Source organism: Colletotrichum graminicola (genome assembly GCF_000149035.1).
Source record: "Colletotrichum graminicola M1.001 genomic scaffold supercont1.24, whole genome shotgun sequence".
NCBI classification, from domain to species: domain Eukaryota; kingdom Fungi; phylum Ascomycota; class Sordariomycetes; order Glomerellales; family Glomerellaceae; genus Colletotrichum; species Colletotrichum graminicola.
The window spans coordinates 358,008-383,706 of record NW_007361028.1 but is presented as its reverse complement, the minus strand read 5'-3'; the positions used below and the strand labels follow the sequence as shown (position 1 = coordinate 383,706).

Below are 25,699 nucleotides of genomic sequence, written 5' to 3'. Positions count from 1 at the left end.
CCCCCCCCCCCCCCCCAAGAGGGAGGGACATGTCTTCTTGTTTAGGCCGGCTTCCGCGTTCTTTCTCTCTCCTCATCCCCCACGGTTTCTTTATCCTGTCCGTACTCTGGTAATCATATAGGCGAGGGGAGACGGACAGCATTAGGCCTACGGTGCCGACACTCTCGCAAGACTGAATATCACACAGCTTTACACGCGTATCGGATCACGAGACCTTTCACAATAAGAGGGCCTAGACGAAAGACACGCGTTGGCTGACAACAGTCAAGAATATCGATTGTTTTTTAAGTACGTTAATTCATCTCATCAAACTTTCCACATGTCCCTTTCCTCCCATCCCTGTGGGTGTTCTCGCTAAATATGTGGAATCAAACAAATAAAAACAAATCTATCGCACTATTCCCCAGGTTACCGTACCAATCTAGGCCTTGACAATTCTGCAAACCAGGTCGGAGCCGTCGACCGAGTCGCCCTCCTTGACCTGCAGGGTCGACACCACTCCGTTGTGCGGCGCCGAGATGACCATTTCCTAAGGGGGCCGAGTTAGCATAATGAAGGAAAAGAAGATGATGGAAAAAGGAGGGGAGTAAGATAAAAAGTGGGACGGGGTAACGGGACGAAAACTTACCATCTTCATGGCGCTGAGAACAGCGATAGGGTCGCCCTTCTTGACGTCGGAACCATCCTTGACGCGGAGCTCGACCAGTACACCAGCCATGGGCGCGCCAACCTGGCTCGAGTCGGTGGGGTCGGCCTTGGCGCGGCTGACGTTCTCGACGGAGGCCTTATTGTCATCAACGGTGACCTGGCGGACCTCACCGTTCATCTCGTAGAACACCTCACGTTGGCCAGTGTTCTCGCTGAGGGGGCCAATGGCCAGGAGCTTGAGGATGAGAACCTTGCCCTTCTCGAGCTCGACGTGGAACTCCTCGCCAATCTCGGGACGAGACAGGAAGTACTTGGTGGGAAGAACGGAAAGGTCACCGTACTTCTGGATGAACTTCTTATAGTCCTCAAAGACCTTGGGGTACATGACGTACGCGGCGATGTCGCACTCGGTGATGGGGCCGCCGAACTTCTTGTGCAGGTCACGCTTAACCTTGGCGAAGTCGACGGGCTCGAGGAAGAGACCGGGGCGCTTGTCCAGCTTTCTGCGGCCGCGGAGGGCGTTGGAGCGGAGGGGCTCGGGGAAACCGCCGTACGGCTGGCCCATCAGACCCTCAAGGAACTCCAGAACGGAGCCGGGGAAATCGAGCTCGCCGGCGCGGGCCTTGACATCCTCAACGGAGAGCTTGTTGGAGACCATGAACTGGGCAAGGTCACCAACGACCTTGGACGTGGGAGTGACCTTGACAATGTCGCCAAGAAGCTCGTTGGCATGCTCGTAGGCCTTCTTGGTCTCGGCCCACTGGGTGCCGAGGCCGAGCTGGGAAGCCTGGAACATCATGTTGGTGAGCTGACCACCAGGGATCTCGTGCTCGTACACCTCAGGGTCGGGACCGGCAAGGTGAGCCTCGAAAGGAGAGTAGAGCAGACGCAGCTGGGACCAGTAAGAGTCTAAAGCACGAACGTGGGCCGGGTTCAGGCCAGTGTCGTGCTCACTGCCCTCGAGGGAAGCAATGATGGCGTTGATACTGGGCTGGGAGGTCATGCCAGACAAGCTGTCAGTGGCGGCGTCGACGGCGTCGGCGCCGGCTTTGGCGCACGCCACCATGGAGGTTACACCCGTACCGGCAGAGTCGTGGGTGTGAACGTGGATGGGCAGGTCAGGGTACTTCTTGCGGATAGATCCGATAAGGAGCTCGGCTGCGTGGGGCTTGAGGACACCAGCCATGTCCTTGATGCCAAGCACGTGAATGTCGAGAGCCACAAGCTTGTCAACGAGATCGAGGTAGTACTGAAGGTTGTACTTCTTCTTAGGGTTCAACACTATGAACAGTTAGCAAAGGCACATGGCTCGAGGTGATAGTCCAAGAAAGGGGAAACTTGCTGTCTCCGGAATAGCACACGGTTCCTTCCACGACGCCACCAGCCTTATGAACGGCCTTGATACCAACCTCGAGTTGATCGATGTCGTTGAGGGCGTCGAAAACGCGGAAGATATCCACACCATTCTTCTTGGCCTGCTCGACAAAGTGGTCGATGGCGTTGTCGGGAAGAGACGAGTACGCCACACCGTTGGCGCCACGCAGAAGCATCTGGAAGGGGATGTTGGGGACGGCCTTCCTCATGCGGCGGAGACGGTCCCAGGGGTCCTCGTAGAGGAAGCGGTAAGCAACGTCGAAGGTCGCGCCTCCCCAGCACTCTAAACTGTACAGGTTGTGTAGTCCGTGGCTAGTCTCCTTGGCAATGTTGAGCAGATCGACCGTGCGCACACGGGTGGCCAAGAGAGATTGGTGAGCGTCACGCCAGGTGGTGTCCATGAGTAGGGTGCCCTTGTAGTCGCGGACGGCCTTGGCGAAGGCCTTGGGGCCCTGTTCAAGGATGATCTTCCTCCAGCCCTTGGTGCAGGTCTGGTTGACGTCGACCTTGGAGCCGTCGTCGTTAAAGAGCTCGGGGAGGATGATGTCGCCCTTGAACTTGGGCTCGCCGACCTGGCCCTTGATGCTGCTGCCGTTGACGGCGACGTCGCCGAGGTAGGCCAGAAGCTTCTGCGCACGGTTTTGACTGCCGATGAGGTCGAAGAGCTGCGGGGTGTCGTCGATGAAGGTGGTCCAGCAGTTGCCGTCGATGAAGGTGGGGTGGGTGAGCAGAGAGGCAAGGAAGGGAATGTTGGTCTTGACGCCGCGAATGCGGAATTCGACCAGGGCACGGAGAACCTTTCTCCGGGCAATCTCGTATGTCGAGCCGTGGCATGAACATTTTACCAACATAGAATCATAGAAGGGAGTGATGACGGCACCGGCGAAACCGTTGCCACCGTCGAGACGGACACCGTTACCACCGGCGGAGCGGTAGACCTCGATCTTGCCGGTGTCGGGCTGGAAGTCCTTGGAGGGATCCTCGGTGGTGATTCTGCACTGAATGGCGAAACCTCTGGTGGAGATGCGGTCCTGCGTCAGGCCGAGCTGCTGCAGGGTGGCGCCGGCAGCGATCTGGATCTGGGCGGCGACGATATCAATACCTGTGATCTCCTCGGTGATGGTGTGCTCAACCTGGATACGGGGGTTGATCTCGATAAAGTAGTATCTGTTCTGCTGGTCGACCAGGAACTCGGCAGTACCAGCGTTGCGGTAGTTGACCGACTTGGCCAGCTTGACAGCGTCGTTGAGGATAGCATCACGGACCTCGGAGGGGAGGTCCTTTGCGGGGGCAATCTCAACGACTTTCTGGTGACGACGCTGGACGGAGCAGTCACGCTCGTACAGGTGGACAATGTTGCCATGGTTGTCACCGAGGAGCTGCACTTCAATGTGCTTGGGCTTGTCGAGGAATCTCTCGACGAAGACGGTTCCGTTACCAAAGGCTGACTTGGCCTCCGAGGTGGCTCTCTCGAAAGCCTCCTTCAGGGCCTCCTGCTCGCGAACGACACGCATACCACGGCCGCCACCGCCGTAGGCGGCCTTGATGATGATGGGGAATCCATATTTGTCGGTGAAGCCCTTGACCTCCTCGAAGGTGCCGACGGCGCCTTCGGTACCGGGGACGACGGGGACTCCGGCAGCGATGGCAAGCTTTCGGGCGGAGACCTTGTCACCGAGCGAGTCAATGACCTCGGCAGAGGGACCGACGAACTAGTGGAGTATACCGAGTCAGTGGTGTTGACAAGATCCAAAGGGGAGGGGGTTTTGCGGGATGGAACTTACGATAAGGCCGGCCTTCTCGACGTTGCGAGCGAACTCTGCGTTTTCTGAGAGGAATCCATAACCTTTTGGCGGTGTGTTAGTGGGCGAGCGATAACGGCATCTAGAGACTAGGTGCAGTTGCTTACCAGGGTGGATCATTTGCGCGCCGTGCTCGACGGCAATCTTGATGATCTCATCTCCAGCGAGATAAGCACCGACCGGGGTGTACTGGCCACGCTTGCCAATGACGTATGCCTCGTCGGCCTCTGCAAAAGACTGGTCAGAGAAGGGTAGACGGAGGGACTGTGATGTGCGGGCTTACTCTGTCTGTGCATGGAGAGACGGTCCTCATAACTGCGGGTGTCAGCCTGCGAGTGTCTAGGCTGGGGCCAGCCTGTTTGCTTTACCTGAAGACTGCGATGGTGTGCAGCGAGAGCTCATGGGCCTAACGAGAGTCAGCGGTGGGGACACCAGGGAGGGAACATGGGCCAACTCACTGTTCTGAAGATCTAGACGCGTAGGAGAGTAAGTATCACTGTTTCTAAAGCGATGAGCGGACGATTTTCGAGAGAACATACACGAATGGCTGGATGGCGGTTAGCTTGCCGTGAATCAGGAGTTGGGTCGAATGGGGAAGGAAGCACTTACGGATTTCACCACGGTTGGCAACTGTAGAAATGAAAAGAAACCAGGTTAGCATAGCGCTTTGCTAAGAGGAGACAAGAAGCTGCGGAAGCCTCCAAGGGCACGAAAGGATGGTTCGTACTAACCCAGAATTTTCTTCAGGTGCATAATGCTCGAGTTGGCACGGATGTGGTGGATGGTCTGGGGGTCCTTCTGGACCTCCTCAACGTCGCCCTCCTCGAAGACATCGTTGTAGGTAACCGCCGTTTGAGCCATGTTGGGCAGTTGTGAATGTGGGAGGGTTTTTGGGGGGAGGGGGGGGGGGGGGGGGAGAAGAGAGTCGACGGAAAGCGAAAGATTGGAGCTTCAGCAGCCGGTAGTATTTGTAGGTAGTGTATGGGGCCGAGCAGCAGCGGGAGAAAGCTGTTGAGGTCTCAGCTGCAAGACAGTTTGCGTCGGCTGTTCGGCTGGCGGGGATGGTTCGGTGGTTTTTGGGACCGAATTGGTTTGGGACTGGTCTAGGTTGGTGGGGGGTCCCGGGTTAGTCCCCAAGCTTTACACCGGTCTACCTAGTACAGGACCAATTCGGGGGTGCTGCTGCGTTTTGACTTTCCTGCCGCCCGTCTTCCAGGTTGCAGATCAAAGGGGAGGGGGAGGAGAGGAGCGTACCAGTTGTTGCGGCGGCTGTAGCTAGGTAAGGTAGCTAGCTAGCTGCTCTGCTGGATGAAAGGAGCTCTCTGCTTCGATGACAGGCGGAGCACAGCTCTTCTCTATTACCTACGCCCGTTCGACCAAGAGAGGCAGGAAAGTGGATGATGGTGGGGAGGAGGCGGGGTGGGAAGGACGGCGGTGGTGGGTGGGTGTGGATATCTGAGTAGTATTGGTATCTGGGGGAAACACAAAACAACGAAGCAGCTGACGGCACCACGAGGATGGGGAGGAAGGAGGACAGGCAGAGGAAGAGAATAGAAGATTAAGGACTGGATGAAGCCAAAGCTCTAGGGAGGAGGGGATTTATGCTATTTGAGAAGTATTTGGACTGGTCATGACCAAAGGCAAAATGTGGGTTGGTAACATAGCACCATCCTTCTTCTTTCCCCCCCCTTCCCCGTGCAACTCGTCCATCCTTGGGTCTCAAGGGTAACGGTCACAGGATGACAGGGCATGAGATTCTTCATCTGAGCATAGAAGGTGGTCCCTCTTCGCTCGCAGTCACACAATTCAGACCAGGCCCGGAGCTGGTGCTGTCGACAGACTGACTGACCGACCTCTCCTCGGAAGGCTTGCTTGCTGTACTGTCGAAGCGGGGCGACCCCTCGTCGTCATGGCCGAGGGACCTTGTCTCTAGCTTGCTAGCGCAATAGTACAAAACATCAGGGCAAGTCGCCCAGGGTCGACTTGTACCTATGTACTTGGGCGTCGAAGAGAGATTCCGCGAGCTGTGCTACGCGACTGTCTTCACTGGTGTAGCTAAGTATCACGTATGAGGTAGGTAAAAGCCAGATGAGGTGGGTGGGGGCACGGGGGAAAGGATGGAGGGGGATGGAGGGGGAGGGGTGAATGTTGGAGGCGGAAGTGGTACCGAGGTACAAGGTACAAGGTACAAGGTACAGGGAAAGGTGACCTCCTCCTACCCCTGTTAAAGTTAGGGAGCTGCCCTGGACTGGAACGGGAGCTTAGGCCACTTTGCGATATACCTGTAGGTAGGTAAGTTGCTGCACCACTCGGCGGCAAGAGAAGGAAATTACCGAGTGGGAAGGAACCAGTCTCTCTCTCAACCTCTCTATCAACTCTCCCCAAAGAATCAAGAAGCGTCCGTCATTCAACACACCAACCAAAACGATCGGTAATACTAACGGTTGGTGTCGGCACTCGGTATTTGACTTTGACACTCACTTGCCTCTCAACCCTCGACAACCGGGCATACCTTGTATGGACATGGCTGATCATACACCTGTCACTGCTAATCTGCCGTTGCGGCAGTCCACCGTCTCGTCGCCAGTCTTGGCATCCATATACTGCACAGCGACCCATACCAAAAAAGTTACCGAAAAAGCGAGAGAGGCATAAACGTTGAAGATCATGGGCGAGGGAGCTGGTCGTCGACCCGCCCAGTCAAGGATCGAGGTAAGAACAACACTCGGGGTGATATCCGCATTTTATTGCGCAGGGTCCTATGCGTGCTCTCGTAACGTCCATGTGAAAGTCATGGATGCAACCTGAGATGCTGATACATCTTGGCTTTGCAATGCCCCGAGAAAGAAACCAGAGAGAGGCCGAGACTGGGGGGGGGGGGGGCTGGGACTTGGGAATAGGAATAGCACCAGGACCGCCCACTCCGACCGAGATCTGTTCCCACGCGCCGCCATACCTACCGTACCGCCGTACCATGGTAAGTCCGTACATGCCTCCACCTCCGCTTTTTTTTTCCTTCTTTTTTTTTCTTACCTTTTCGCTGGGCGCGATGGGGGTCCTCGTTACGTTGAGCGGCGGAACGCTCTGACCCCCCTGACCGCAGCCTGCCTCCTGAGACTGTTGGCGAGCATGCCTAGAAGATCTGCCGTCAACGGAAACAACCTTCCAAGATTCCCAGAGAAACATTGTTATCTTTAGAACATCGTCGTCGTCGTCGTCGTCGTCGCTGCCGTCAAACAACGACAGTACAGTACCACAACGGTCCTAAAATACCCCACGAAGACGGGGGAATGAGACGTGGCGCTTCTCCATCCCATTCCCCCTCTGCCCCAAAACGCTGGACAAAACAGGAGAAGAACAGATCCAACATAAAAATAAAGGTTTTGGCGGCGTTGCAAAACGCCGCTAGACTGAAAGGAATTGACCAACCAGAGTCTGCCGATACGATGCACAACAGCTCTCCTCCGCCTTGACTAACGGTTTCTTGAGCAAACAACCCCCCATCAGATGGGGAAGCTAGGAATTGGTGATCACCATTTGGCGGTTATCAGGGCGCCAGTGCCAATACTTTGAGCCTTTCACGGCTTCCGGCCGCCCGAAATAGACTGTCTGGGAGCGTCCCGAATTGCTACCATTACCGAACCATAGGATAGCGCGGCTTTGCCGCCGCCGCCGCCGCCAGCCCGTGTCGCTTCGGACCTCCGCTTCGCCAATCTTCAGCCGCGCCTCTCGTATGCAATATCAGCTGCTGCACACGTTTATTGCCCCGCGGTCCAGATCATCGCAGAATGCGAGAATGTGGGGTGACTCCCACGGGGCTTCAAATCGTCGTAGTTTACCCCCTTTCAATGTTCCCAAAGCCTTTGCTGAGGGACGCAAGGAGGGGTGACGGAAACCCCCTTCGTCGACCTCGGCTTTCTGCACCTCGGGACATGTTGCAGCGATTTGCCGGCTGCCCTTCTAGAAACTATCAAAGCAGGTAAGCAGGCCACTCCTGGTAGAAGCACACCACTCCCGGGCATCCAGGTTCTTCCCTCATGAACAAAACCACGCATCCCCATATTGCTCGAGCGTTATTTCCGGCCCACCGCCACCGAGGACACTCGGTGAACGCCTACGATGGATAGATCAAGCTGAGTTGGCGTTCACAACGTCTGACTAAGATTGAGCAACGATAGGGAGATGCAACGGAGCAGATGGGTGGGCGATGCGACAAGTTGCACCAAGTCCAAGTCTTGAGTCGTTACACCGCCAAGGTGCCATTCTGCACCTCACTTGTGCTGCGAGTCCATGGGCGACTCGGCCATATTCACCCCCGCAACTTAACCCGCTTCTTGGCCCCTATCTGGCATCAAGACCACGTTTCCCCGGTTTCTCTCTCAATTTGCAGTCCCTCACCACATCGCACCGGCATTCGAGCGGGGTTGGGAGCGATAAACAGGAAGGGAACCCCCAACTGCCATCGAAACCAAACCCACCGTGATGGGTGACTCTCGTTCCAGATCGGGATACTCCGACGTCGGCTTTTTCGGCGTCCGGCGCGCATAGTTATCTACAGTGCATCTCGGCCGGTGGTTGCTGATGGTAATAGAAATTAGCGATGGCCTCATGACACGGGCGACGGCGCGACAATTTTTTTTCATAGTGCCCCCATTTTCAATATGCACCATGCTGCCGCCTTGCTTAATCGGCCACTAGAGCCTGTGTGACTCTTCCTCGGTCGGCGGGTATCGTAGGTTATTTGAGGCTTACGCGGTCCTAGTATCCGCCCTGCACCCCACGATTAACGATTAATGACGCTTGGCTCCAGCACATGCGCGGTCCCATGGAACAAGGATGGATCAGCACTCGGCCGTTCGCCCGGCGAGATCTCAGGTGCCAACGGCGAGGTGAGAGTGGAGTGGGGGGGGGGGGGGGGGGGGGGAAACATTTCATTTGTCGAGTGTTCAAAAAAAACCCCCCACTCGGGAGAGAATTGCTGTCTTTTTCAGGTTGATAGCGAACTACCACAACGATGACTTCAGAACGATGCCATTGCACGTCTGCTGCTCGCGGCACGATCGACATGAGACGGCACGCTATTCCTTGACTCATCAAATTTAGCTCAACCTCCTGTCTCCGGCCCCGACCCTTGAAACAAGACAGGATTCGCCCGAAATAGGAAGGCTCCGCTCCGCTCCGTCGGTGGTTATGTCTGTCACTGAGGATCCAGCAGCACCTTGAGCAATGCCGCCGGTCTAGAACGCTTGACCCTCCCATGCTCTCTCCCACAGCCAAGAACATCTCTTTGACTTTCCACGATTCAGAGTTGTCACACTTGCCAGGTTCCGGAAATAGTTCGCTGTTCTATTATACGATGCTAGGGGCAATATCAAGTGGCCCCCGTCCTTGGAACGTTTCCCTGCCGGGGGGGATCGGGGATCGTTTCCGGAAAGCAACAAAACAACAATGCAAGGTGATGATGGTACAGAAACCTCCTCGCTACCGTCCCGCCGCGGCTGGGCATTGCGACGGTGCGTATGCCATGCTATGCAGCAGACCCGGCGACGGGCATTTCCTCCTGTCACGCCTTAATCACAGCTATGGGACTCGTAACAAAGCCCTGGGCCTCCTCAGCCACAGCCCATCACGACCCTTGGCAATTGTGTTGGTGGCGAGGAACAGTCCCATCCCACGCCAGACCACCACCTGTCCGCCTTATGTCTTCCACACTCAGCCCGATCAGCTTCTTTTCCCTCCCACACCTTGGATGGGAAGATGGACTTATTTGCCGACGGCCTGCTTGACCTTGGACTCAACCTTGGCCTCAATGGCATCGGCCTTCTTCTGGACGCCCTCGAAGGCCGCCTTTGTGGCGGAAGCCTCCTTGCCTCCCCAGTAGTTGTACTGCATGTAACGGTATCCCTGGGTAAGCTGGGCGCCCTCGTTGACAAAGTGGCAGAGGAAGAGAAGGTAGTTCTTGGGCTGGACGGCAAGGGCGTAGCGCATGAAGGTGGCTGAGTAGATGCAGAGGGCACCCGTCATCTGGCCGGAAATCCTATACGAAAAGAAAAAAGGGTCGACGTATCAGCCACATTGGTCTTATCTCGTTCCGAACCCTCACCGCGATGGCGGAGGAAAGGGTAGCATGGACGTACAGATCGGGGGACTTTTGGGTGTCCATGACGGCGGCCAAGGGGATACCGAAGTTCGAAACAGGGCCCCAGAAGTCTATGGTGCGCGGCAGTGGTTAGCCTTGCTGTCGTGGGTGAAAGTATCGCGAGAGGCCGGCACCGGAGCGTCGCATCCGCAAGGGCCGGTGGCATGGGGATGTCGGGCAACACTCTAGCTCCCGAATAGCAGAAATCCGCGGCTAAAAAGTCGACGCGACGTCTATCCAGGGCTCTAGGAGACTCATCGCCTTCGGCGAGAGCTTCAATCGAAGGTCCTCTCTCCCCAAGGATACCGGATAATACCCGCTAGCTCCCGAACGCGGAGCGCGAATGGGATAAAAAAAAAAATCTCGGATGGGGCGGGCGGGCACGTACGAGTAGAGCAGACGTAGTCCGTCACAGGGTTGGACCTGATCTTTGCGTTGATCGCCTTGACAAGAGCAGCCATTTCGAATTGCGGTTTGGAGGAGAAGGTGGGCGGGCAAGGGTGACGGGGTCAATTGGCGAAGGGCGGCGGCGGATTTGGGGAGTTTGTGATTTCGTATTTTGTTGAGAGAGCGACAAGAGAGGTTCGAAGGGGCGACCCAAGCTCTGCCTTGCGGCGCTCCGAAATTTCGCGGACGGACTGTTGCTGGGCTGCTGGGCGCCGCTACAGTGGGCGCCCACGTACGAATATGCCACGGGAATAAAATCGATTGGGTGGGGACGAGATTTTTGTGGGGAAATAAAGGATCGTGATTGGACGAACTGGTCGCAGCTGTTCTCTGGATCACGTGATTATATTCTGTCCAATGGTTGTGGTTGAGTGCGTGTGTGTGTATGTGTTGTGACGACGCTTCGCTCGCAGCGGGGGGATCTCAAGCATTGAGGATGCGACTTTGAATTTCTTACTTGGACCTGCTGTGTACGAGGAAGATGAAAAGGGTTGGATTAGACGGGTGTGTTGGATTTAGGAAGGGTGATGGTTATCCTGACTAATACTGAAATATGACGTTCGGTTCTTGCACGTACGTTAGGTACCTATCATAAGTTTTGCTGGTTCCAGCTTTAGCAGAGTGGTTCGCACCTTCCGAGAAGCTACCGCTCGGCCTCCGGCCCCGACATCTTGTCTTCCCGCCGTCTCCAGCACCGGCACCCTGCCTCTGCGCGCGCTTGAATCCCGCCGTGGACATCTCACTCATGAGAGCAGCCTCCGCTAGAAAAACTTACCGTATAACCATTGTGTCTACACCTCGAACACGTCAGTATTTCTCTACCCAGCAAAATATCTACAGTGTCAGGGATGAGCTGGCATCACTGTTGCTCACATTGTTACAATTGTTACAATTGTATACTATGCTCTTCCATATTATGGTTGTTGGGATAACATTCGGTCGGTTTTCGTACGGATGGACAAAATATGTTTTGGACGTTGCCGTCGCAATAGACGACTGTACGAAGACGTTCCACTCCAATGTTGGCAGGTGACATCATCTGCCTGTCAGAGCTCCTCGTCCTAACTCACCTCGCACCACCACTTAATCCTAACGTCAACTTTCGGGAGCCACTTACATCTTGCAGCTTTACTACACGTTACTCTGCGATTAACCCTTGACGCAATACACTACTTGAGCTCCGTTTTTGCGCTATTTAACCAGACGCCCAGCACACACACCATCCGCTGCTCTCTCTCTCTCTCTCTGTCTCCGCGCACAACCTAGCGATGACATCTGAATCCGATCCGGCCGCAATGTCTGCAGCAACAAAAGATGTTCTTAGCCGCGTGCAGCGGATGATCCCGCCCATGCTCGAGAAGTTCCACAAAGGTAAGCCCGTCCGTCTCTCCGGCCGTCAAGAGGACTAAGGGCGTGTGCGCTTACACTCTCATCATCCTCCCAGGGCAACTGGGCCGCGTCGGCGTCCTCGGCGGCAGCGTTGACTACACCGGAGCGCCCTACTTCTCGGCCATGGCTAGTGCCAGACTCGGCTGCGACATGGTAGGTTCATAAGCCGGCCCCCCACCCTTGAAACATGACCTTGGATACGGAAGTGCTGAGAGAGCGCGCGCGCTCGCACCTAGTCCCACGTCATCTGCACACCCGGTGCCGCCTCGGTGATCAAGACGTACTCGCCCAACCTCATGGTGCACCCCCTCATGCGGCAGACGCCGTCAGACGCGGCGCCCGACGGCTCCCGGAACGCCCACACGGACGCGGGGGCAGTCGCCGGCCCCATCATCGACATGCTCGCCCGCCTGCACGTGCTCGTCATCGGGCCCGGCCTCGGCCGCGACCCGCTGATGCAGGACACCGTGGCGCGGGTGATCCGCGCGGCGCGCGAGCGGTCGCTGCCGCTCGTCCTGGACGCCGACGCGCTGCTCGTGGTCCAGAAGGACCCCGCGCTGGTCCGCGGGTACAGGCTGGCTGTACTGACGCCCAACGTCGTTGAGTTCTCGCGGCTATGCAAGGCGCTGGGCGTCGACGAGGCTGAGGCCAAGGACAGCGCCGCGGCGGGGTCCGGGGGAGGGGAGGAGGCGAAGGAGACGGCCAAGGTGGAGGCGCTCGCCAAGGCGCTGGAGGGCGTGACGGTCGTGCAAAAAGGCGGCAAGGACTTCATCTCGAACGGAAAGGACACGCTAGTCGTCGATCTGGAGGGCGGGCTGAAGCGGAGCGGCGGGCAGGGCGACACGCTCACGGGGTCGATCGCCACGTTCCTGGGATGGAGGAACGCCTATCTCGAGGGCCTGTGGGACACGGGCGACGACAAGATGGCTGAGGACGAGCTGGTCAGGCTGGCCGCTTTTGGCGGCAGTGCCATCACGAGGGTAAGTCTGCCGAGGGTTACATTCTCTTATTCCGTTTTTCATGTTATACGTTTAAAACCCCTTCCCGCCCCCCCCGCCCCCCTTTTTTTTCCCCCTTTTGAGGTGCTGACTGTAAGTCTAGGAGTGCTCCAGACGGGCCTTCCTGAGGAAGGGCCGCAGCTTGCAGGCAAGCGACCTTACGGACGAGGTCCACGGGTCATTTATGGCCTTGTTTGGCGAGGTTGACGGCAAGGCGGGTGCCACCAAGCTGTGAAGTGACAAATGTCAAGCTCGGAACAGGCTGCACATATAAATTGTGAAAATAGGCTGGATTGAATCGGTCGCTATGTCGCCGTGAATCCAAGTACAAAGTCCCTTGACCATCCCTTCCGGATAGATGACGAACCATCCGTTCGAAGAAAGAGCGTGACAGATGACCTGTCCAGCCTGATGAGTACCATGGATCGGGTTCAAATACTCCAATCGTTCGGCGAGATCTTTAAGCGCCAAATCGTAGTAAATCGGGACGCAGGTAGGAATGTGGAAGATGGGAAAGAGAAGGCAAACCGAAGGAGCAGGGTTTTAGCAGGAAAATCAAGGCTCCTTCCCTCCCCTTCCATAAGAAAGGAGCCAGCCGCCGTTCACTTCACCGCTTTTGGCACCTGCCCTGACTGAACATCGTCGCCTGACAAGCAGGCACGCCTAGTTACCTAGGTAGGCAGGCAAAGCATGACTCACAACTTACTTACCTATTTCTGATGCTCCACTATCAAAAGGTCACTGGATGTTTTGCTGCAAAACAAGTCTGTAGACGTTTTGGGGATGTTTCCGGGAAGAATGAATTCGTTTATATGCAGGAAGCCATCGACGACGCTGCCTCGCACCCCCCTTGTCCTTCGTAGGGGCGGCGAGGGCATTTCCTCTCCTTGATTCCGGTGTCTGTGACAGAATCATTCAGTCCGCCGTCAAGGTCTCCATGTGAAGACGTCCTTGACCGAGCTACACTCCCAGGAGGGTCTCAGTCAAGTTCAAGCCGCCGCAAATGACCCACCAGGCGCTCGTCGTCAGACCGTCCTGTGAGGCATCACAGTGATGTTTTGAGGCTGAGTATGAGGAAGAGTCGAATGGACGAGGATGCCGACGTCGTCGTTTGGCCAGGCAATCCCACATCTTGCTTGGTTCCACTCCCTCTCCCTTTGGCTAATCGAACGACATCTTCACATGGGTTACAATCATCAACTCGGCTGGTGGGAATGGTTTTGTTGTTGTAAACTATGGAATAAACTCATGCTGCCATTATATTTTCGCAAATCTAACGAATACAGGTTGGCGAGCTGACCTTTGGTTTGTTCAGGGGTAGAAGAGGCCGACTAACAACATGCCTGTTCTGCCCGAATTTTCGTAATCTTGACATTCATCCCTAAACGCCAATGGTATCCGTGAACCAACCTCCGACTATAAAGCATGCGAGGTATCGACATTTCCGTCCTTAGCCTATCTGCGGGGGGGAGGGTTGAAGCCAGGTGGTCCACCGGGAGGGCCGGGGTTGAAGCCTGGAGGGAGGAAGGGGGCGTTCTGCGGGAAGCCCGGGGGCGGGAGCCCGCCGGGGAAGCCTGGGGGAGGAGCTGCTGGGTGTGAGAATCGCGTTCGGGGGTCAAGGGGATTCGAGAGCATACCTCCACGTCCGCCGAAAGGCGGGGCACCGGGGAAGCCGCCAGGGAATCCGGGAGGGACGGCACCTCCAACACCGGCAGCAGGACCCTACATCCTATGTCAGCAGCTGTATCGCCATGAAGGGGGTTCAGGGGGGCACTGACGGCCAGAGACGGGGGAGCGGGAGCAGCACCGCGACCAGCAGGCCGTGCAACGCCAGGACCGGCGGTGAGCGTCGACGCGATTCCGCCCGGAGCACTCTTTCCGAGTCTCGCACTGGGGTCCGCCGGAGGCTCTGACTCGACTGACAGTGAGACAATGTGCGCGCCACGGACGATCGTCAAGCCGAGGGTTCGCTTCTCCTCCTTCTCGATCGTTTGGCCCGAGGAGGAGCCAGCTCCAGGCGCAGCGGGCTTGTTCTGTCTGACCTTGACGCGTCGGAACTCTTCGGTGTCGGCGAGGACGAGGTTCATATGCTGTAGACACGGTCAGCCCCGTCATTGACACGCGATTGGGGGGGTGAATTAGGTTGCGGACCTTGTCAAAAGCAAGCATCTGTCCCGTCATCTGGCGGCCATCGTTCAACGTAACCCTCATGCGGTAGTTGATCTGCGAAGACATGTTAGCAGAAGCTCGGCACATCCGTCGTTCGTAGCCGTCGGGAGCGCATCGAAGGAGAGCACGTACGTAACCGGCCTAGGGAGAAGTCATATCGTGTCAGCCTATTTTGTCAACCTTGAAGCTTTATGAGGTAGATCCGGGGCTACTCACCATCTTGCCCTGTTTGTTCGACATCTTGGCTGATGTTTGTGAGTAACTACTTCCGTAGCTGCTCTGACTCTTCAAAAAATTATTGCTGTGCTTTTTGTGAAGTCTGGGAGACTCCGGCGAGACCTTGGATACTTTGCGGTAGCAGAGCTTCAGACAAGGTCAGAGTGGGTATACCTCCTTCATGGACAATTTTCCCAGGCGCAAACGCAGCCTCGAGTAGTACGCTGAGGCTAATGCCGGATAAACTACGGGAGTGAGCTGGAGACTCGCCGGTGCACTAGCCATTCTGGTACTAGCGCTTTTCGTCCCCCACCCCCGTGCGGTACGAGGGCTGGCAAACCCTCGAAAAAATACAAGGCTCACGAAATTCGCCAGCGGCATCTTTCACCTTGACAATCCGCGACCATCGACACCCAACGCCTAGCCAGCCGTACCGCCGAAGTACTAACCGCCAAAATGTCGTCCGAGAAGACCCAGAACCCTATGCGCGAGCTTCACATCCAGAAGCTCGTCCTCAACATCTCCGTCGGAGAGTCTGGTGACAGACTTACCCGTGCCGCCAAGGTGTTGGAGCAGCTTTCTGGTCAAACCCCCGTTTACAGTACGGCATCACCAAAAGGAGTCCTTCTCGCAGAAGTCAATTGACTGACCCAACCCTCCAGGCAAGGCCCGCTACACCGTTCGTACCTTCGGTATCCGCCGTAACGAAAAGATCTCCGTCCACGTCACCGTCCGTGGCCCCAAGGTACGACCGAAATGAAGTTGATTTTTTTTTTTGCACGCGGTGTGCGCACAAGGGGGTGGTGTGCTAACTTGACGACACAGGCTGAGGAGATTCTCGAGCGTGGCCTCAAGGTCAAGGAGTACGAGCTCCGCAAGCGCAACTTCTCCGAGACTGGCAACTTCGGCTTTGGTATCTCCGAGCACATCGATCTCGGTATCAAGTACGACCCCTCCATCGGTATCTACGGCATGGACTTCTACGTCTGCATGACCCGCAAGGGTGAGCGTGTCGGTACCCGCCGCCGCTGCAAGGGCCGCATCGGCTCCGGCCACCGCATCAAGCGCGACGAGACCGTCAAGTGGTTCAAGCAGCGCTTCGACGGCATTGTCCGATAAATGCGCAACACCCGCCTGCGATGAACGAAAAAAAGACACTGGGACGGCTTGGGTTAACGGTTGGCGAAAAAAATGGGAAATGGCTTACAAGGCATGTACTTTTCCAGCAGTTGTTATCATCAGACAACACGCTTGACTTGAGCAAAATTCAGTCGAGCCGCGGCCTCAGAGACCGACCGGCGTCATGCCGGCTTACCACAAATTTCACTATCTGCCGTGACTGCACATGATTTCTTATTCTTTTTTTTCACTTTTGTGAGGCAGGTTCGTGTCCTGAGAGCGATCAAACGGCGTTGGTGGTTTAGCTAGTCTAGTTACTTTAGCCCAATCAAGAGCATGTCTTCTTGCACTGATTGCGTTTCTCTTACGCTGTGCGTACTAAGGCGGCGTCCAAACTTACTTCACACGTTTATACCCCCGTATCAGTGTGCGAAGATTAGGAATCATCAAACATATGCTGAAGTGGACTCTGTATAGTCATACTGCGCTCCTTGAACGACCACAGGGAGAACACGACATGAAATAGGGGCAGCCTGAAAAGTACAACGCGACGCCAGCGCGCCAAAGAAACCGCGGCCAGAGCAGACGTCAACTACAGAGCATGGCAACATGCCCGAACTCCCCGGGGCTGCCTCACAAGGACTCTGTGTGACAAACTCAAATGGGAAGACAAAACTGCCAACGAGTACACGGCACCGCCAAAGCTGTCCGGGAACGAGCGATCGCAGCAAGACGATTTGAGTGCAAGGTGTATGACATCGCGCTACAATCAGTCACTGCTCTTAACAGACACCCGGCGTCATATGCCCACGCCAAACATGTTCGACCACAAGCCGGTGGTATCGCCCCCGGCCCGCTAGCCTGGTTTATTCATTCCTCGTAGGATCGAATAAACGAGGAGGGAAACAACGTTAGCCAAGGGGCACATACTTAACAGTTCACCACCACAACCAAGGGAAACAAGAAACGTTACTGCGCAATCTGTGGCATGGCGTTTAACATCAAGGGCCATCTCACGAAGCACGTGTTGAGCTGCGTCCGTCCTACCTCGCGAGGTAGGCTGAGAGGTTGTGGCTTATTATGAATAGCGGATCTTAATCAGCAAAGCTGCCGGGTTGACTTTCATCTAAGCCCCCTAGATCACCTGGTGCAAATACCTATCTAGATTGGACTGATAATAGGATGAGACAGTAAACGTTGTGCTATATGGGCGGTCCCGTCTTCAATCGGGCTACCGCGATGGTCGTCTTCGCATTGACAAGCATGACGGCCTCTATGCCCGGATTGTGGCAATCATCGTGAAGGATAGATACTTGGCGAGCTAAAATTTTACATCGATAATTCGCTTGTCGTAGTGCCCATTGATTCAAGCGCTGGCCAGTGCGACCGTTCGCGGAGTGTCAGGCTGCAGAAGATTCATGTCCATCGCGGCACGGGTGACATGCTCTCTGGCGATGTTGCGTCTCTGGTTCTCCGGTCGATACACGATATCGTCGCAGACTGCCATGTAGTCACGTCGCAGCCGGTCTGTAGTGCCTTCGAACTAGAGGGCTCTCATAACATGTCGTCCCTTCCCCAGAGAAAGACGTCTTGCCCAAAGAACATCAAGCTTGATTTGTTAATCAGACGCATGGAAAAGTAAAGCAAAGTCGCCTCAATGGCAAGGAGTTGTCCTGACAGCGAAAAGTTTAGTATGCCCTGGACCTGATGTCTAGCACAGCAGTCCGGCGTGGTCGGTGGTGTGGTTTTCCTCAAGAGAGTATTTGACTTCTTCTGGACCGTAACCTTCCTACCTATCTCTGGTCTAATGTGAACCTTCGGTTTGCTTTCTGATCCCATCAACAGTCGAGCCATTCGAATGGGATGATATTGAGGGCTCGGACGAAAGTCAACCTAGCAGCTTTATTGTTTGAGATCCGCTATCCGACGTAATCGATACTATAAACCTTCTCAGGGAGGGCTTAACTTCTTTTGGCAGACTTCTCTGCTTCTTGCAGTCACTCAAGCGAGTCGTCACACCTAGGCCTTCGTTTATACCCGAGCCAACGTAGGGTCGTGGCCCTGTCGTCACCTCTTATTATGAGGACAGCGTATACGCCCTAGCTCTTTGTGAAGGCTCAGGCAGCGACCGGACCAAGTCAGGCAATGGGATGGATGGTGGGTGGCTCGAGATCCTTGAGAAGGGAGGAAGAAAGCAGAGTACCTAGTGGTGCAGGTTTCGTTGTACTGCCTTCCTACACTAAGTAGGTATCTGTTTAACAGCACGTGACATGCAGTTATGCATATCTTTTCTAAACTCGGCTATGACTCTACACTATCAACGGTGCAGGCTGTCTGGAAAAGCTGCCAAAACTGCGACTCGGATTTTAGTTTCCGCCGAGGCAGTCAGTCTCGGTTGTCCCAGCAGGCTTGAGACTGCAAAGGGCACTGTGTGCACTAAACTTTGTCTACTTCTGTCATTCATTTGGGAGGCTAGGAATAGCATGGTGAGAGCTTTGCAACGAAAAGGCCGGGGAAGGGGAGTCAAGGGAACGCCGGGAAGCTAAGGCCAAAGACAATAGCTCATGCATGCAGATTTGTAAGATGAATGCCTGCATGCCGAATTGAAGCCATCATGACAGAGAGGACTACAAACAATGGGGCGATGGGGAGAGGGATAAGTGTCTACCGATCTGCACCGATGCGCGATGTGTTGTGTCGCCTGGTCGCGAAACTCAATGCCCCTGGGCGGAAAGCCAGCTTGGCACAATTTTTTTTTTCCCACCTGTTGAGATTAGATGCATTCAGCAGAACCCGACATACCTTGGTAGATAGGTATGCCATAGACCTATACCCTGTATTATGTAATAATACAGCATTTCCCGGGGTTACGGGTGCACGTATCCGTCATTGCGGTGTCGGAAATTGTTAGGGAGATGTCGGGTTGGACTGAGGCAAAAGTCGACGGCCCGTCGTGATTGGTCCGGCAGCACAGCTTCGGGTCCACCGCTTCTTCGCTCTCTTTTCCCTCCACTGGCCTTCTTCCAAAAAAGACTCGATTTGCACTCCTTCAAAGGCACCTTCATCAACCCCAATCTCCCCTCCACTCAATTGCATCTATTGCAATTGATTCCCCCTCGATCTAGACAGTGTCCAAGATCCTTTAATATGTTCCGCAACGCCCTCCGACAGTCGACGCGCGCCGTCGGCGCCGTCTCTGCTGCCGGCAGAGTCGCTGCCGTAAGTCAACCTCAACCTTCCGTCAATCTCCCCATCCCCGATCCGACGTCAATTCCATCCAAAAACATCGGCACCCGCTTCCGCGGTATTCAATTAGGCCCCTCCAGCTTTTTTGGCCTCACGGAACCTGCGTTGGGGTCGTGGAATAGCTTTTCATCGAGCTCCCTGCGTTGCTGTTTTTGGGGGGAGCCGCCCATAACATTTTCGGCCTTCGGCTAACCTGGTTTTTCCACCCTCAGATCCGAAATGCCGCACCTGCCGTCTACAGCGCCACGTCGATCCAGACTCGCTCATACGCCGACGCCAAGGCATCCCCGACCGAGGTTTCTTCCATCCTCGAGCAGAGGATTCGTGGTGTCCAGGAGGAGGCTGGTCTCGCCGAGACCGGCCGCGTCCTTTCCGTCGGGTACGTTTAGGCGGCACATCTCGGCATCGCGAGCGCCCATTGGAGAAGCTTCAAAGCATCATCAGCTTGCATGGGGGACTCGCATGACGTCTCATTGGCAATGGGAACAAGTTTTGCTGACGACGGTTCGACAACAGTGATGGTATCGCCCGTGTTCACGGTATGGCCAACGTCCAGGCTGAGGAGCTCGTCGAGTACGTTACGCGCGCCCTTTATCCGTCCGCCTCTAAATTGTATCGCATCTAACTATCAAACCTACAGGTTCGCCTCCGGTGTCAAGGGCATGTGCATGAACCTCGAGGCCGGCCAGGTCGGTGTCGTGCTTTTCGGTTCTGACCGTTTGGTCAGGGAGGGTGAGACCGTCAAGCGTACCGGAGAGATTGTAGGTTTCCACGACCCGCATCGGTGGTCGTCAACGCCGGCTAACAACCCCCACAGGTCGACGTTCCCGTCGGTCCCGAGCTGCTCGGTCGTGTCATCGACGCCCTCGGTAACCCCATTGACGGCAAGGGCCCCATCAACGCCAAGGAGAAGCGCCGTGCCCAGCTCAAGGCCCCCGGCATTCTGCCTCGCCAGTCCGTCAGACAGCCCGTCCAGACCGGTCTGAAGTCCGTCGACGCCATGGTTCCCGTCGGCCGTGGTCAGCGTGAGTTGATCATTGGTGACCGTCAGACCGGAAAGACTGCCGTCGCCCTCGACGCCATCCTCAACCAGAAGCGTTGGAACTCTGGCAACGACGAGACCAAGAAGCTCTACTGCGTCTACGTCGCCGTCGGCCAGAAGCGTTCCACCGTCGCCCAGCTCGTCAAGACCCTCGAGGAGAACGACGCCATGAAGTACTCCATTGTCGTCGCCGCCACCGCCTCCGAGGCCGCTCCCCTCCAGTACATCGCTCCCTTCACCGGTGGTAAGTAACACTTCCCACGATCGCCTACAACTATCCACAGCTTTGCCGTGTCCTCCCATCTGCCCTTCACACCTTCCTGCCCATCCCGCCCATGTTGTCCAATGTTCTGTTCAAGGAACATTCGGATATTTCATCCCACACCTGGTCCGACAACATCAGATCATTACCTACAACAATTTGCTAACTTACTTCTTGCCTCCATCGGGGAATGGTTCCGTGATAACGGAAAGCACTCTTTGATCATCTACGACGATCTGTCGAAGCAGGCCGTCGCTTACCGTCAGATGTCTCTGCTGCTTCGCCGCCCCCCCGGTCGTGAGGCCTACCCCGGTGACGTTTTCTACCTCCACTCTCGTCTCCTCGAGCGTGCCGCCAAGATGAACGACAAGCTCGGCGGTGGTTCCATGACTGCCCTGCCCATTATCGAGACCCAGGGTGGTGACGTTTCTGCCTACATTCCCACCAACGTCATTTCCATTACCGATGGCCAGATCTTCTTGGAGGCCGAGCTCTTCTACAAGGGTATCCGCCCCGCCATCAACGTCGGTCTTTCCGTCTCGCGTGTCGGTTCCGCCGCCCAGGTTAAGGCCATGAAGCAAGTCGCCGGTTCCCTGAAGCTCTTCTTGGCCCAGTACCGTGAGGTCGCTGCCTTCGCCCAGTTCGGTTCCGACTTGGACGCCTCCACCAAGCAGACCCTCAGCAGAGGTGAACGCGTAAGTTGATTGACATTGCTGGATTTGTGAGCGACAAGTCATGCTAACAACGTGTACAGTTGACCGAGCTCCTCAAGCAGAAGCAGTACTCCCCCATGGCCGTCAACGAGATGGTTCCCCTCATCTACGCCGGTGTCAACGGTCACCTCGACAGCGTCCCCGTTGCCAAGATCCTCCAGTGGGAGGCTGACTTCCTCAGCCACCTCCGCACCAACGAGGCTGACGTCATGGCCACCATCGACAAGGAGGGTGCCCTTAGCAAGGACCTCGAGGCCCGCCTCAAGGACATCATCACCACCTTCACCAAGAGCTTCCTGGGTTAAATCTTCAGTCTCACCTGACATAATAAATGGTCCGACTGGGAGTGCTCGGGGTTGATGTAGCTGTCTATACCGAAATTTTTTGTTTTCCTAGAGGCGTGAGGAAATCTCGAGGGTTTTGCGCCGGTCCGAGGGAAGCACCAGGGGACGCGATCTAGGGGAAGGATCCCCAGTCGAACCACTTGTAAAATAGAGCTCAAGACTCAATTAACGCCCTCGATTCCTTTTGTCCTTTCATCAACTGGTTCCTGTACATGCATTGATCCCGTGAAATGTGTTCACTGACCGACGTCGGCGTCTTCTCGGTAGGTCGGAATCGCTGGATAGGTAGGGTTAGAGTTGTAAGGTAGATTCATGTATTGCTATGTATGGGGACTAAACTGCGTAGGTACAGATGTAATCAAGTGTCATGTTCTTTTATTAACTTGACATCTCTTCTTGACGTCCGCTTTTAGGGCACTCCTGTCAGAAGATGAATGAAGGCTCTACTCACGCTCACTTAAACCAAGCACCCCGTTGCTAAAATGCAGCACACCTTCCAAGTTCCTGAAATCCAGACGAGAATACTGATACTTTCATCTCATGTTTTATCCGCTCAACAAACCCACCTCCAGGAAAGAGAAACTGCCCAGACCATGAACCATCATGGGTCTCTAGTGTGACTGTATGATAGCAACGCATCCTCGTCCACATCAGAAGCTTACTAACCACTTTCAAGGGCTCTTTAATTATAAGATGAATTATTACCTTGTGTCTAATGTTGATGGCCTTTCATGCCAAGATTTCAGTGTAAGCAGAAGCAGGCGCCAGAGACTAAGTAATAACTTGTCGGAAAGTGCGAACGAGTTCATATCTGCCTCAGCGTAGAAAGAACACCATCTATAAGAACCGTCAGCAAGAAACTTCATGTCAATACCTACCTCCCACACCTCCACATCATCACCAACTCTCGCTCTTTATACTAGCAATATTCCCTTTGGATACATTTAGTACAATACATTATTACGCCACTTCCTCAGTCAAGTCATTACAACTGGCGTTCAGTCTTTCGGTCTCTTCAATAGCAGAGACTTGCTGATCCGCCGCGCAGTGCTTAATGCCCGACGCCAGAACGAGGCGCAGCGAAAGGAATCCGGGAAGGAAGCAGCCAGAAAGGACACCGCCAAAAATACGCGGGACCAGACAGACGCTGACGGTACCGAGAACAGCCTCGCCAGAACAGGCATAGCAGAAGGATCGTCACAGCCAAACGGCGAAACAGGGGGCGCGAACCAGGCTACACTTGCTACCGGAACAACGGAGGACTCCTCAATAACTACTACTTCTGAGGTGTCCCAGTCAAACGGACGGGCCGAGACGGCAAATGAGAACAGGCCTGCCGACAGTCGGACTTCAATGGGAGGGCATTCGCACATTTGTTGAGCGGACGAAATATGAGATGAAAGTATCAGGATTCTCGTCTCAAAGTCATCTCTTGACAGGAGTGCCCCAGAAGCAGGCGTCAAGAAGAGACGTCAACTGAGTAAAAAAAAACATGACACTTGATTGCCTCGCTACTGTCCCTCTCTAGAACAACATCCTATCTCTCTCTCTCTCCCTCTCTCGCTAGACTTCATCCATTCAAAAACCTTCCTCCACGCCTATTAAACCTAATCACAATATTCCCACCTATTCCTACTTGCGTATTCATATCAGAACATACACTACACACCCCTCTGCACTAGTTGTACTTCTTTGTACCTGACTACAACGATAACCTAAGTCGCGAATTGTGACGAATTCCGCCGACGGAAAAGAGAAGACTGAGACGAGCGCAGCCAAGGCCAATACAGCCACTCTCGACCTGACTACGGCGTCTGCTGAAGACCTGATGACTGGCGACGTCGTCACCGCTACCGACCTGGCCAGTATCACCCAGCCCAGAGGAATATAAGCCACTTTCTAATAGATGCTGGCATGAAACATTGGACAGCTGAAAAATCGATAGCGTTGTTTCCGACAGCTGACAATTGGCTGCCATTGTGGATGAAGCAAAATGGGCCACTGTCGGGCTACTTGTCCGTGGTTCCCGATCACCAACGGATTCTTCTTGAACACCGCGTACTGTGTAAGCTAACAATGGGCTAACGTTAGCTAGCTAGCCAAGGGGCAGGCACTAGATGGAGGGATGCAAGCAAATGTAAGCAACTACATACACGCCATCCCACATCATAACCGGGAGACGCGACCCTTGTTGGGGCGCAAGAACCAGACGAGCGTCGGGGTAGTTGTACGTCTATAAATCGTCCATTCATGCTAGCAGAACCCAACGCTTCGGTAACGCAACTGCCATCCTGATAGGATGGAATCCGAAGCCGATATCCCGGCATTAACGGCTCCCGGCAACTAATAGTCGGGACCCAACCCGCCCTCCCCGCTCCATCAGAAACGCAGGCTTCTCCATTACCTATCACATATTACCTGCGGCAACATGAAGATTTAACCTCATTATTTTAAACTATCTTCTAAACATTACAGACTACATAGCCAAACAGGGCCGCGACACGGACAAACAGCACAGCATGTCACTCTCGACTGAGGAGAACGGATTGCCGGTCGTAGGCCAAAGCCAGCCTACAGGCGACGACGGAGACGACTAACAAGTCTCTACCTGACTACCCTCTGAAACTGACGATCACATCGACAGCAGACAATCAGAGGATGAGGACGAGGACACTGAAGACCAAGAGCCAGAGCGTAAAAAGCCGAAAGCGCGAGACAGAGCCCAAGAGAAAGAAGCGCCAGACCCAACCACGAGAGTAACCTGAACTGGTCAGCGTAACCAAATCGAACTTCAAGCCATCCGATATTTCATCCAATATTTCGCCATGGTCTTTCCCGACAGACAATCTGGCAAGGCTGAGCCACAAACACGTTAAGGCACTATTAAAAGCAGTCACTATCTTCAACCACGATGGCGACGACATTGTCTTTGACCAAAACGAAGAGCTTTACTTCATGGCAAGTCTTTACCAAACGCCTACTTCAAGCCAACTAGGTGGTGACTTCTCATCCTACGCAGCGTGTCGTAAGGTTTCCCTTCCCGCACGGCAATTCACCCAGCTGATAGTAGTCGATCAAGTGCTTAATTTGGCGGGAAGTGTACTGTTCGCCATCGAGGCAGCCAAAAACACAAGTGGATTCCTTTCATCCCCCGATCTTCATATCATCCCCGTTCTTTCCTCCTGCATTGCCAGCCGAGCATACGGACAGGTGGGGGATCATGCGCCTCGGGCAAGCGGGCAGGCTTACCAGCCATCACATGGTCTCGAGGCAGAAACTTTTTCAACGTCTTTGACGCCTTTGTGACGGAATCTGCAGAGGGCCGTCTTGTATGATGCGGTTGGCCTTCGTAGCAAACACAACACTTGGCCTGAAGGCGCGACGATGGTCGACCTCTAGGTCAGAGACGGGCGGACTGGAGAATTAAACGCGGGACGGTACCCGGCGTTGGCCGGCATCGGATTACACACCCATCAGATTACATGCTCATAAGATTATATACTGATTAGATTATATCCTTATTAGATTATATCCTTATTAGATTATATCCTTATTAGATTATATCCTTATTAGATTATATCCTTATTAGATTATATCCTCATCAGTTGTGCTACCAACTGTCAGGGTATGGTGGTGTGTATGTATCTTGATTGATCTGTCTATCCATGTGTTGCCAGTAGTGGCCGCTTGTGTAGCCTGTGGGCTTGCGTAACAGTGTGCCCCCTCCGAGAAAATAGTGACCTCACCATCTACTTTCCATTGAATGTTAATGAAAGTAGTTATCTTGTGGT

General features: G+C 54.7%; 6 protein-coding genes across 6 annotated transcripts; 3 read left to right on the top strand and 3 right to left on the bottom strand.

The window, feature by feature from the left end:
* Nucleotides 1–421: 421 nt before the first annotated feature.
* GLRG_06450 (pyruvate carboxylase) lies at nucleotides 422–4,685 on the bottom strand (the record flags this gene model as incomplete). The annotated part of the gene is made up of 11 exons (XM_008097135.1): nucleotides 422–529; nucleotides 629–1,929; nucleotides 1,991–3,734; nucleotides 3,807–3,868; nucleotides 3,932–4,051; nucleotides 4,108–4,139; nucleotides 4,193–4,230; nucleotides 4,283–4,294; nucleotides 4,364–4,371; nucleotides 4,434–4,454; nucleotides 4,556–4,685. 11 exons carry the CDS (start codon nucleotides 4,683–4,685, stop codon nucleotides 422–424), a joined length of 3,576 nt encoding a protein of 1,191 aa, XP_008095326.1.
* A 4,902-nt stretch (nucleotides 4,686–9,587) lies between these two features.
* On the bottom strand, nucleotides 9,588–10,424 carry GLRG_06449 (uncharacterized protein; the record flags this gene model as incomplete). Its single annotated transcript, XM_008097134.1, has 3 exons — nucleotides 9,588–9,861; nucleotides 9,962–10,034; nucleotides 10,352–10,424. The coding sequence occupies 3 exons, from the start codon at nucleotides 10,422–10,424 to the stop codon at nucleotides 9,588–9,590; spliced, it is 420 nt and encodes a 139-aa protein (XP_008095325.1).
* A 1,281-nt stretch (nucleotides 10,425–11,705) lies between these two features.
* On the top strand, nucleotides 11,706–13,032 carry GLRG_06448 (carbohydrate kinase; the record flags this gene model as incomplete). The annotated part of the gene is made up of 4 exons (XM_008097133.1): nucleotides 11,706–11,781; nucleotides 11,855–11,952; nucleotides 12,036–12,779; nucleotides 12,901–13,032. 4 exons carry the CDS (start codon nucleotides 11,706–11,708, stop codon nucleotides 13,030–13,032), a joined length of 1,050 nt encoding a protein of 349 aa, XP_008095324.1.
* Nucleotides 13,033–14,252: 1,220 nt separating this feature from the next.
* On the bottom strand, nucleotides 14,253–15,206 carry GLRG_06447 (LSM domain-containing protein; the record flags this gene model as incomplete). Its single annotated transcript, XM_008097132.1, has 5 exons — nucleotides 14,253–14,519; nucleotides 14,576–14,887; nucleotides 14,949–15,020; nucleotides 15,099–15,107; nucleotides 15,183–15,206. 5 exons carry the CDS (start codon nucleotides 15,204–15,206, stop codon nucleotides 14,253–14,255), a joined length of 684 nt encoding a protein of 227 aa, XP_008095323.1.
* A 432-nt stretch (nucleotides 15,207–15,638) lies between these two features.
* On the top strand, nucleotides 15,639–16,301 carry GLRG_06446 (ribosomal L5P family protein; the record flags this gene model as incomplete). Its single annotated transcript, XM_008097131.1, has 3 exons — nucleotides 15,639–15,783; nucleotides 15,845–15,927; nucleotides 16,008–16,301. 3 exons carry the CDS (start codon nucleotides 15,639–15,641, stop codon nucleotides 16,299–16,301), a joined length of 522 nt encoding a protein of 173 aa, XP_008095322.1.
* Nucleotides 16,302–19,448: 3,147 nt separating this feature from the next.
* On the top strand, nucleotides 19,449–21,869 carry GLRG_06445 (ATP synthase F1; the record flags this gene model as incomplete). The annotated part of the gene is made up of 7 exons (XM_008097130.1): nucleotides 19,449–19,520; nucleotides 19,760–19,926; nucleotides 20,064–20,120; nucleotides 20,188–20,308; nucleotides 20,365–20,833; nucleotides 20,993–21,546; nucleotides 21,606–21,869. The coding sequence occupies 7 exons, from the start codon at nucleotides 19,449–19,451 to the stop codon at nucleotides 21,867–21,869; spliced, it is 1,704 nt and encodes a 567-aa protein (XP_008095321.1).
* Nucleotides 21,870–25,699: the final 3,830 nt, after the last annotated feature.